This window comes from Lissotriton vulgaris, chromosome 8 (assembly GCF_964263255.1).
Source record: "Lissotriton vulgaris chromosome 8, aLisVul1.2, whole genome shotgun sequence".
Classification (NCBI taxonomy): domain Eukaryota; kingdom Metazoa; phylum Chordata; class Amphibia; order Caudata; family Salamandridae; genus Lissotriton; species Lissotriton vulgaris.
In genome coordinates this window covers 839,651,172-839,663,236 of record NC_141696.1, presented here as the reverse complement: position 1 = coordinate 839,663,236, position 12,065 = coordinate 839,651,172, and the positions used below count along the sequence as shown (strand labels likewise).

At 43.9% G+C, this 12,065-nt stretch overlaps 1 protein-coding gene across 2 annotated transcripts in view; it reads left to right on the top strand.

Annotated features, from left to right (window-relative positions):
* ARHGEF7 (Rho guanine nucleotide exchange factor 7) overlaps nucleotides 1-12,065 on the top strand; it is a 1,058,374-nt gene that overhangs the window by 763,814 nt on the left and 282,495 nt on the right. For both annotated transcript variants that reach the window (XM_086934741.1, XM_086934740.1), the window contains exon 17: nucleotides 283-376. In XM_086934741.1, the coding sequence (XP_086790867.1) occupies nucleotides 283-376 (94 nt within the window). The remainder of the gene's footprint in view (nucleotides 1-282; nucleotides 377-12,065) is intronic.

Below are 12,065 nucleotides of genomic sequence, written 5' to 3'. Positions count from 1 at the left end.
ACCAAATCAATATATATATATATATAAACACACATACATATATAGACACACATTTGATGGCGAAAATCAAAGCTTAAACACAGTTGGATTAGGGAGATGAATACCCTATCACCAGATTACAGTGAAACAAACTGTTTTCGAAGATTACTTAAGAATTAAGCCATACATTTTGTTTCCTCCTGATGTATTTTTGAAGATGCTTTTTTGTTTGTACATGAAGCATTTTTCATGGCGACTCCTCTCTATGACTTTGAGTAAACCATGTGTGCTGTCCTTCTTTAGGATCTCAGTAAGAGCCCCAAAACCATGAAAAAGCTTCTCCCCAAGCGCAAGCCTGAGCGGAAACCATCTGATGAGGAGTTTGCATTGCGGAAAAGTAAGTTCTCTCTACTAGTTGCAGCAATAGAATGCCCAGTATTGAAACCTGTCAGAAGACATAAATGTGCAATATTTGTCTGATTTGAAATACTTCTGAGAATGTCAAACATGCTTCTCCGCCCCCCCCCCCCCCCCCCCCCTCCCCCCGCCCTCCTATTTTTTATGTTTATTCTCTGTTGGATAGTGTTTACTGCCTCGGGTCACAGTTGCTTTTTTTAAAAAAAAAAACATTGCTGATAATGTTTCATCCAAAATTCGTGTGTGTTGTTGATTTTAGTTAAATTGATAGATAGGAATAAGGAACTTTATTTTTTGGTAGGCTTTGGATCTTCTTTTATGGCAGGAGAGGGGGTGGTGTTTATAACTTTCCGATGGATACATCTGCTTGTGAATTCCTTACCTTTTGAAGCACCCCTTGCGCACAGAAACTTTTTTAATAGCTCTCCCATGTTGACGAGGATGTCAAAATAGCACGGCTCCGCTCGCGACTTCGTTTCATGTCATCAGAGCCACTGGAAGACCTCGTCGGTGTGCTGATGTCAGTTCTCTTTATTCCGCTCTGTCCTCGCTTAACGGTTTTCTAGGTTTTTCCATTTGTTTGTAATCTACTTTGTTGCAGTTGTCCTTAAACTGTTTCTTCCCAATGGCTACTCAAAGGAAGCCTGGTTTTAAGCCCTCTAGGGAATATGGGGGCCATATGTCTATTGCAGACCCCACGAAGACTACTTTTGGTGTTTGTCGTCGGACCACGACGTCGAAGAATGTTCTTTGTGCCGTCGGATGAATCCGAAGGCACTTAAGGAAGGACAAGCAAAGTTGTTTATGGCCTGAGTTAAGAAGTAGAATAGAGTTGGGAGGAGAACCGAGTGGAAGTCGCAGACTCTGCACACTTCAAGGTCGTCCAAAAAGCACAAGAAAGAGAGGCAACAAGGGTCTAAGCATCACACTTTGAAGGAGAAGTCGTCAAAGTCTGTGTCCCCGGTCCAGCGTCGTCATAGGGAGGATGACATCTCCCCTGCTCCTTCACCATAGGTGTCTCCCATGCACACTCTAACACCAAGGGATTCTACGATGCTGAGGGGCTCTCCGACGCCCAGGGTGTAGTCTCCTGTGCCTCACAACGCTCCGATCCCAGATCCGGTGTCTCCAGCACCATAACCAGAGCCCGCTCTACGACCTCGATCTATCTCAGGCGGTTCCGGATTCATACCCACCTTTCCAGGCTCCAGGTGCAGATCCGTTGCATTTTCTTAATGCAATGCATTGCATGTTTGCCAGGGTGGTTAACCCATCTGACACACTGGTTAGCCCCGTGGGGCCAGTTTCTTATAATTTAGGCGTTCCCCAGCATTATGCCCAGGCACCATTCATGCTGTTCTTGCCAATGACTCCGTCTTGGCCTCTCCCGACACCGAGGTTCTCAACGCCGATTACATCTAAAGAGGGAAGGAAGGATGGACTACTCTCCGGCACCGTCTTGACTTCGATCGGCATCGCTGCCCGCTTCTGATGGTCCTGTGTTGACTCCGGCTCCGAGGTCCCCGGCGCCTCTTCTGACGCCGCCGACTCTGAAGATTGGATTGGGGAGGGAGGCTCAGAGGCTTCTGGAAGGGGAAATCCAGGACCAACAGGAGCAGGCTGAGGAGAGGGAGATATTAGACCCTATGGATGATTTTGTAGGACTGCAAGAAGCCAAAGGGATTGACACATCACCGGAGTGGGAGCTCTCCTCTCCAAAAGCTCTTCTCTCTCAGGATGTGGCCTCATACCATTCAGTCATTAGATATGCTGTTGACCTTTTGGACTTACAGTTGCCAACGGCACAGGTCAAATCAAATATTTTGACAGTGGTAGTGCACTCCCCTTCTGCGGTGGAGCCTTTGCTTCCTTTCAATGAGGCTCTAACAGATCCGATTTTGGATATTTGGCAGAAGCCAATGTCTGCCCCTGCTGTGTCAAGAACGGTAGCAAGGCACTATAAGGTGGTACCTAGGGCGCCAGCATTTTTATCATCGCACCCTTCGCCTAAGAGCCTTGTGGTTCAAGCGTCTTGTTCCTCAAAACAATCTGCTGGTTCCTTTCCTTCTACTCCAGGGGATAGGTACTTCAAGAAGTTGGGACAATCTGCAAAAAAGGGGTTTTCAATGGCCAGCATGGCTTTGAAATTAACTAATGCCACATGTTTGATGGGGCATTATATCCATGTATTGATGGATTCCGCCAAGGAGGTAATACCGAAGTTGCCAGAGGATGTTCAAGGTGCTATCGGACACGCAGGTTGCAGCCCGTCAGGTGATCCTGTCTGGCCTTGTTACAGCTGACTCCACTGCCAGAGTGATGGGCTTTTCTGTGGCAACTAGGAGGTATGCCTGGTTGAGAGGGTCAGGATTCTAACCGGACGTCCAGGCCACTCTGTTATACCTTTCCTTTTAGGATCAAGACTCTTTGGAACCACTGCTGATTCTGCTTTACAGTAAATTAACGTTAGCAGGGCTACAGCTACATCCTTAGGATTGCAATCACAGCCTAGGGGTTTTGGTTTCTGGAGATTTCGAGGCTTTGGGAAGGCGGCTCCTTTTCGAAGCCTACAACAGAAACGGAACCCTCTGTATAAGTCATACAGGGGGAAGGGAAGAGGTAGTCTGCGAGGGGCTGCTCACCAAATGGTCTCCTCCTCCTCCCCTGTCCCCACCACTGGCCCTGCAGGGAGGCAACTCTAGATCCCCTATCTTGGTGCATGTTGGTCCTGTTGGAGGTCGTGTGTCCCATTTTCTACAAAATTGGAAATCCGTCAGATCTTTGGGGTTTGGATCTTGTAGAAAATTGGTACTCCCTTACTGGTGTTTTCCCCCTCCTTAGTCTCCTCACCAGGGTTGGTGTTCGGAGGACCATCTGATGCTTCTGTAACAAGAGGTCCAGTCCCTGTTACCCAAAGGTGCGATAGCGATTGTTCCGGAGCAGGAGAGGGGTCAGGGATGCTACTCCTGGTATTTCCTGATCCTCAAACAGGATGGTCGATCCCCGGGTCTTGAATTTTTACCTCAAATAGGAGAAGTTCAAGATGTTGACCCTAGCTCATGTACTTCTGGCGCTGCAGCAGGATGACGGGATGGTGTTTATCGATTTACAAAATGCATATTTTCACATTGCCATCCTGAAGTCGCATCAGATGTATCCCCGTTATGCAATGCGATCTCAACATTATCAGTTTGCAGTTCTTCCGTTCGGTCTAACATCTACGCCTCGGGTCTTCACAAAGGTGATAGCAGTTGTGGCAGCACATCTCAGAAGGTCAGGGATTCCTCTTTTCCTTTATCTGGATGACTGGCTGCTCAAAGCAAGGTCGCCAGAGATGGTGCTGCATCATCTGCAAGTACCAACTCAACTGTTGTTCGGCTTGGGTTTTTTCGATAAATGCACCCAAATCTCACCTGGTGCCCTCTCACTGCAACCTGTTTATAGGGGCGGTGCTGGATTGTACTTTGAGTCGTGCTTTCCCACCTCCCTAGAGGGTTCTAGACATCCCAGCTATGATCCCAATATTTAAAAATGGAGCGGCTATTCCAGTCCTTAAGGTTTTGTGCCTGCTCGATCTGTTTGCTTTCTGCATACTGTTGGTCAACCATGCATACTGGCACATGAGAGCACTCCAGTGGTGCCTCTTCAGGCAGTGATTTCAGCACAACAGAGATCTCAGGGAAGTGGTCAGAATCTCCAGAGACACTGCAACGGATCTGTTGTGGTGGAGTGTTTCAGGCAACCTGACTCAAGGGAAGCTGTTTAAACCTCCGTCTCTGGTGGCCACAGTGTTAACAGATGCCTCCATTCTGGGGTGGGCTGCTCCTCTGGGGGATCTGGAGATCAAGGGGCTTTCCTCTGGTGACCAAAGATTGCTTCATTGCAATCTTCTGGAATTGCTGGTGATGGGTCTGGCTCTCAAGGCCTTTCTTCCTTCGCTTCGCAGTCGGTCAGTTCCGGTCATGATGGACAACCTTACTGCGATGTGGTACATCAACAAACAGGGACTGCGGCTCTGATCCTGGGCTCGGGACCTCCAGATTTGCGTAATAGCTCATTATCTGGCCGGGATGCTGAATGTGTGTGTGGACAGTCTGTCGGCAATACTTGGCCGGACACGAGTGGCGTCTTCATCCGGAGGTGGTTCACCTCATTTTCAGAAAGCAGGGATTTCTTCTGGTGGACCTTTTTACAACTCACGAGAACGCGCACTGCCTGTCGTTCTGTAGTCTCCAGTATCGGATGCGTGAGCATTGGGGGACACGTTAAATGTAAATTGATACTTGTATAGCGCACTACTCACCCGCAAGGGTCTCAAGGGGCTTGTACGAATACCGCTGTGGGACCCATCCTGGCTTTCCCTGTGAGGCGTCCACTACTGGGCACCCCCAAGGTGGAGGACAGGCATCCTTAGGGTTGTGGGGGCCGTTGTGGAGATTAATCAAGCTATTGCCCAGAGTTGCAGAGTGGGACTCCATGATTGGAATAGGCACTGAGGCGAGAATTATCAGGTCCGTGGAATTTTGAGCCCAAGACCCGCCGAGGCGGGGAATTGAACCCTGGTCCTGGGCTAGACATCGGCATCAGGGTCTGCCGCTCTAATCATTGAGCCACACTTCTCCACACGTTACTACTAGATTGGAGTCTTAGGCTTCTTTACGCGTTTCCTCCCATACCCTTGATTCCTCAGATTCTGGGGAAGATTCGCCAAAGACCAGGCCCAAATCATATTGATCCGAATTGGCCAAGAAGGATGTGGTACACAGACCTTCTTCACCTCTCGTTGCACCCTATGCTCTGTCTCGCTCTCAGGGCAGACCTCTTCTCTCAATCGCAGGGGCCGGTTCTACACCCCCACCTCCAGAGCCTGCAGTTTCATGCCTGGAGATTGAACGGGGCTACCTGTGCTTTTTCTCTTCCACCGGATGTGGTGGATGTTCTATTATCGGCCAGAAGACACTCCACAAAATTGGTGTATTCCTGTAGATGGGCCAGATTTGTTAAGTGTCGCGGAGAGAGTTCAATCGATCCTTTAAAGGCCCATTTGTCTGATGTTCTTAGTTTTCCTCTTTCCTTGGTCCAGCAAGGTTGTGCTGTGGCGGCTGTTAAGGGCTACTTGTTGGCTTTATCAGCCTTCCTTTGTTTGCCAGACCAACCATCGTTGTTTTAAGTCACCCATAGTTATGAGGTTTATTAAAGGTCTCACTAATAGATTCCCTCCAATCCTTTTATTAGGCCTCTGTGAAACTTAAATTTTGTTCTTACTTTCCTGATGGGGTCTCCCTTCGAGCCTCTTCATTGTTGTCCGCTATTACTTCTACCGGCAGGGTAAGTGAGCTTCAGGATCTTAGTTCTAAGCCTCCTTTTACCACCAGCTTTTCAGATAAGATGGTTATCAGGACCAGAGCTGCTTTCCTGCCTAAGGTGGTTACTCCTTTTCATCTAGGGCAGTCTATCAACTTACCTAATTCCTATCTTCCCCCTCACCCTTCGAAGGTGGAGGAGGGACTTCACCGCCTAGACCCAAGGTGGGCGATCAGCTTATACCTGGACAGAACCAAGGACTTACGGCTGGACGGCCTTCTCTTTATCGGTTATGTGGGAAGAATGAAGGGCAAAGCTGTCCACAAGCAAATGCTTTCCAGGTGGATCATTTTCTGCATTAAGATCTGCTACGCCTTCGCCAAGAAGGAGCCCGCCTGAAGGTATTAGAGCTCATTCTACTAGAGCTAAGTCTTCTTCTTCAGCTTTGGCTAGAGGTGTCCTTTTGTGGACATCTGTAAGGTGGCAACTTCGGCCTCCCTCCACACTTTCGCTAAGCATTATTGCTTGGATTAAGAGGTGAGTAGGGACAGTCATTTTGCTTGTTCTGTGCTGCAGGATTTTTTGGTACAGGTAGGTGGACACCCTCCTCCAGGAGCGTGACTGCTTGGGGATTTAATTCAAAAGGTGAGGAATCCACAGGCAGATGTATTCATCAGAAGAAAAAGTTACTTACTTTTGGTAACACTTTTTCTGGTGGATACAGTATCGGCCTGTGGATTCCTCACTGACCCACCTGCCTCCCTGTTCTCTACCTACTAACACCAAAAAGATTTTTGGACATGATTTTCTTGTATTTTATTGCCATTTGCACTGATATGATGTTTGTCGCTAGGAAATGTCTATATTTTAGAATTTCCATTTTTCTTTCTTCTTGAAATCATGTACTATGTATATTTGTGTATATATTGTTTACCGTATATATTTGCGAAATGTTGTCGGTTCACGCGTTTGCCTCTAAAGCAGGGAATAAATGGGTGGAGCTGACGTTAGCATGCCGATGAGGTCGTCTTATGGCTCCGAAGATGTTACACAGAGTCGCGAGTGGAGCCGTGCTATTGTGACGTCCTTGTCGACATGGGAGATCTATGAGAAAAGTTTCTGTGGAAAGGGGTCATTCAAAAGGTGAGGAATCCACAGGCAGGTAATGTATCCACCAGAAAAAGCGTTACAGAAGGTAAGTAACTTGTTCTTCAATCTAGACAGGTTGGATTTAGCCTTTGTTCTTTCAGAGACATTGTTTGGTATTGATTCCCGTAAATTAACACCTGCCTGTCTGTTATTTGAAGTGCCAGGTTTTTTTCGGCGCAGTTTAAATGCCATTATTATCCTATCATAATGTGGTGAGATAATATTTGTTAACGTCAGACTGGCACTTTACCATCACTACGACTTGGAATATTTGCTCCATTTTATTGCTGGATACTCTAACTATAGACATTTATACGCTTTTGTAGAACATAACTATCGCTTGGTAAGAGTCTCTAGATAGCTAATTCAGGTGCCTAATTAAATAACTGCAAATCGGGTAGGTAGTTGCAGAACAGCCAGATTTTTATTTGCCTTCTGAATCAAAGTTTGTCCCATACGTAGATTGAGACGAAGAAAATTCCAAAATTGTAGACCGGATAAAGAGAAAGTTCTACCTCACAATTTCTCAATTCTATATTTGTGAATATTAAACTGAGTTTTTTTCAAGTACCTCAGATACAGCACCAAGTTATGTTTGTCTAGTTTCTGGAAGAGGAAAGGGAATCCTGTGCCGTAATCGCAAAAATCGTTTATTTTCTATTTTAAAAATATACTTGCAAATAAAAGTAAAGGCACTCTTACTGTTTGTCTTTACTTCTATTTTCCTTCTGAGACCTTATGAAGTGGAACTATGAAATGGAGATATGCAACAAAACTATTTCTGCTACAAATTTGAAATTTTATTTCAGGCCTGATTTCGTTTCCCAGGAAACTTGGCAAATATAGAGAATAATAGTAGTTTAAAAAAAACTGAAACTTTACAGGGCAGACCAACATACGGCATGTAAACAGTGTCCCCATCCTCAAACCTTACAAGTTGCCTCCTTGGTTGCAGCTTAAGAGGGTGTATCTCCATACATAATGAGGAATTGTAGATGTTTACCCTCACGGAAGGTAAGTTTGCCAATACAGAATTTACGCAAGTGTGGTGTAATTTCCATTTTCCAAAATGGTGTGTCTATAGGTGTGTGTGTGTATATGTGTGTGTGTATATATGTATATATATATATATATATATATATATATATATCCATCCATCCAAAGATCAGTGTTTCGATTCTGTAGGCTAGGGGTCCCCCTCTCGCCACAGATCACGCAGACACGGACCAAATTCAGTGCAATTTTCTTATTTATTCAGTGCAACAGTGCAAGCACGCCGCATGACGTTTCGGCTCCGTGGAGTCTTGTTCACATGACAGTGTTCATTACTGTGAGCCGTTCTTTTAAAGGAGCATCGTCAGATGTTAAATGGGTCACATGCTAATGTTAAGTATGGACATAGAGAAAATACTTGTAACTTGCGGTGTAATACCTGTGCAAGGTTCACATAATTATGATGGTCAAACAATATATTTGTCATTTCATAATACATTGAAAATGATTGTTTTTTCGTGGAAATCGTTAATAATGGTGAAATACCCATTTGCATTGCACAAAATTTCATCAAAATACATAACCATATTTACTATTTATCATCTAATTGAGTTCACATTTGCATATTTACTTGGTTATAAATTACCACGTCTTATATAAAGTGCTACTGCTAAAGTGCTACTGCCTCAAGTTCAAATTACGCATATGTGCAAAAAACGCCATAATATCAGTGCCTGTATTTAATAATACCTTAAATTGTGCAAAACTTCGCAAATATGTAAACAGATAGTTTGTTTAGACGTTTGATTTTTCCTTACAATAAGTCAGATCGTCGGATTTATCCTACTTGTAAATTCAATAATCTGTGCTAAATGCATTCCATTTCCAATTAAATATCCAATGTAACTTATTGCCTGGGATCAACATGTGTATATCATAACAGATTCTCCCTAGTCCATATAAAGTGAAGTAGTGACAAAATAATAAAATCAGTGGGTCTATGTCGGTATTATGAATATCAGCTACTGAGGTACAAGGACCTTCCGAGTTGAATCAGTACCAACGTGTTAACATATATTTAAAATTACTTCTTTTCTAATCAGTTAGCAGCCACAACTTTGTTCCAGAAACATCTAGTCAGAGTCATATATCAATAGCTTTAGGTTAAGACCCTCATATGTCCCAATCAGGAATGACCTTTGATTTTTCATATTTTAGTATAACAGATCCATATAGACAGTCAACAACTTAGATTAAATTAAAGCAGGCATGTATACATATCTTCTGTTACATTCAATCCTGTTGGGACCTTAGTGTTGAGTAGAAGGATATATTTTGTTTCAAGCTTTCTCAGTTTTGCCTCCCTGTCACCACCACGTCTATTGGTGTTGATGCTATCAATTACAAAGTATTTGAGCGAATTATTGTTACTTTGATGTACTTCACGGTAGTGGCGTGCGACAGGGTAGGTATTATCCCCATTGAAGATGGCCCTGAGATGTTGCAAAATACGTTGGTGTACAGGGAGTTTGGTACTACCAACGTATTTTAATGAACAAGGACATTGCAAGATATACACCGCGTATTCGGTTTTACATGTTAACGCTTGTGATATCTGATGTTCTACGTCACTAAACCCATCTTTATATGTCTTGGTTTTACACCATGGGTGCACGCCTTGCATTTATAGAAACCTTGATTTGTTAGCCACCAGTTGCTCTTTTTAACAGGTTCGGGATTAGTGTCCACTATTTGATCTTTAAGGGACGGTGCCCTACTGTATGTTAGGGATACTTTTTTAGGTAAACTATCACCAATAATGGGGTCTTTGGTTACCAAGGGCCAGTATTTATTGACAATCTTATAGATGTCCCGAGATTGCCTGCTGAATCCAGTTATAATTCTGAAATCAGTCTTTCCCTTCTTTGCCACATCAATCTTCTTATTTTTTTGGAGGTCACCTTCTAGGAGTACCTCCCTGGTGATGGTGTTGGATTTGGCGATGGCCTTATCTATCATTTGAGATGAGTATCCCCTATCAAGAAATCTCTCCTTACTCTCCATTTGGGCTTTTTTCAGTTCAACAGGGTCGCTGCATCCTCTTTTCATTCTAAGCATCTCCCCATAGGGGATGCTGGATATGAGGTGCCTAGATGTGCGCTAGCACCATGCAAACTGCTATTTCCAGCTGTTTTCTTGCGAAAAATCCTAGTCTGTAATCAGTCGTTATCAATGTACACCTCAGTGTCCAAAAAAGTTAGTGTCTTGACTAAGGGTCGCTGTGAATTTAAGATTTAAATCATTATCATTGATATTATTAATGAATATTTGTGCTGACTCCTTACTACCTCTCCAAATGATAAATAAATCGTCAATGAAACGAAACCAAACAATAATGTTGTTCTCCATTTCTTCCAGGTATGTGGTTCTGAGGACCAGCTCCTCCCAAGCCCCCATGTGTAAACATGCAAAGCTTGGGGAGAAGCTGGCCCCCATTGCCACACCCTGCAATTGGCGGTAAACCAAATTATTGAACATAAAAATATTGCTTTTTAAACAAAATTCCAACATATCCAATAACATTGAGTTATGAGCATTGTACTCCTCTGCTCTCCTAGACAAGAAATGTTTCACCGCATTCAAACCCTGTACATGTGTAATGCTGGTGTACAGCGATGTCGCGTCCAAAGCTATAAGCCAATCCCCTTGTATCCAATCAATTTCTCTGATTTTCATCAAAAAATCACCAGTATCGCGTATATATGAGTGTAGTTGCTGTACATAGCCCTGCAAAAAATAGTCTATGTAAATCGAAGTTTACTCCAGCAAACTTCCTCTGGCCGAAATGATCGGTCTACCAGGGGGATTTAAGGGGTCCTTATGTATCTTAGGGATGAAGTACATAATAGGTAAAACAGGATTGTCCACCATTAGATATTTGTATTCATCACCACTTATCAATTTGGCAGCTTTCCAGCAGGACAGTTTTTGATGGTATTTAACTTTGATTGATGCCACAGTTTGTGCCTGAATGCGTTCATAACCTTCTCTGTCATTGATTTGAGAGTATGCTTCTCTATCGTAGTCAGTTTTTGTCATTAGCACTATATTTCCACCCTTATCGCTTCCCCTAACAATGATGTTCTTGTCCTTTGCTAGGCGGGTAATTAGTGCTTTGTATTCTTATGATAGTCTATCAAATTTCCATTTGGACATGTTGCATTTCAGTTCCTTCAAATCACTCACCACATTTTCATGAAATATGTCAATTGAGTCTCTCTGGAGAATTGGAGTGAAGGTAGACGGGGGTTTGAAGGGTGTAGTTGTCAATGACCTATTGCCAAGCTCATCTAGGTCTCCCAAAATATTCCTTTCTTGTGTAATCTCGTCATACCCGACTCCATCTGTTTCCCATAGCTCTGTTATGGTGCGAGTTCCTTGAGTAAGAACATCAGTCTGTTCAGCATTGGTTACTTTAATCATTCTCTCTTTGTGTTTGGTTTTAGAGGCATAGAATTTACGCAGTTTAAGTTTTCTCACTGCTTTATATATATCGCATCTGGTGGCTGGGTAATTGAAATTGCACTGTGGAGCAAAAGACAAACCTAGATTTAGAATCTCCTCCTCTGTAGTTGTTAATTTTAACGGAGTTAAGTTGACAATTGTCTTATTCTTACCTCGAGTTAATTCGATTGGGCTGCAGTGCCCTGGCCTTGGCCCCTGCCCCTCTTTCTCCTTTGAAATCCTCCTCTTGCTGGCCCGGAGCCTCTGGCGCCTCCTGAAGTTTGCTCGCTGTTTACATGTTTTTGTTGTGTACTTGACCTCCGGGTTTGTAGTCTTTGCTGGCATAAAAAAACTATCTCCTGTCCCGGTGATGGCTTCACCATGCCAGTTGATCGCGCCTGATTACTCCGTTTCAGATCCGGAGTCGAGGTCCGAGCTGAATCCGAGCTGAATGTCGAGTTCGTTGTGTCAACTTGCTCCCTAGTTTGTCTATTAGGCTTACGTTTGGGCTGGGCTTGAGGTTTATTACTTCCTCAGCGCAGTGAGTCATATTTGCGAGAAAATTTAAATATTTGTCCAAGTTCGTAATCATTACGATCTCGCTGGAATTTGTACGTTTTCGTTCAATAATTTTTGCTTCCTCTTTTTTCAGGCGCGTGTGCATTGCTTTCAAAAGTTGCTCCTTTTCCTCACTATCACCCAAGCTAGCCAATTGTTCG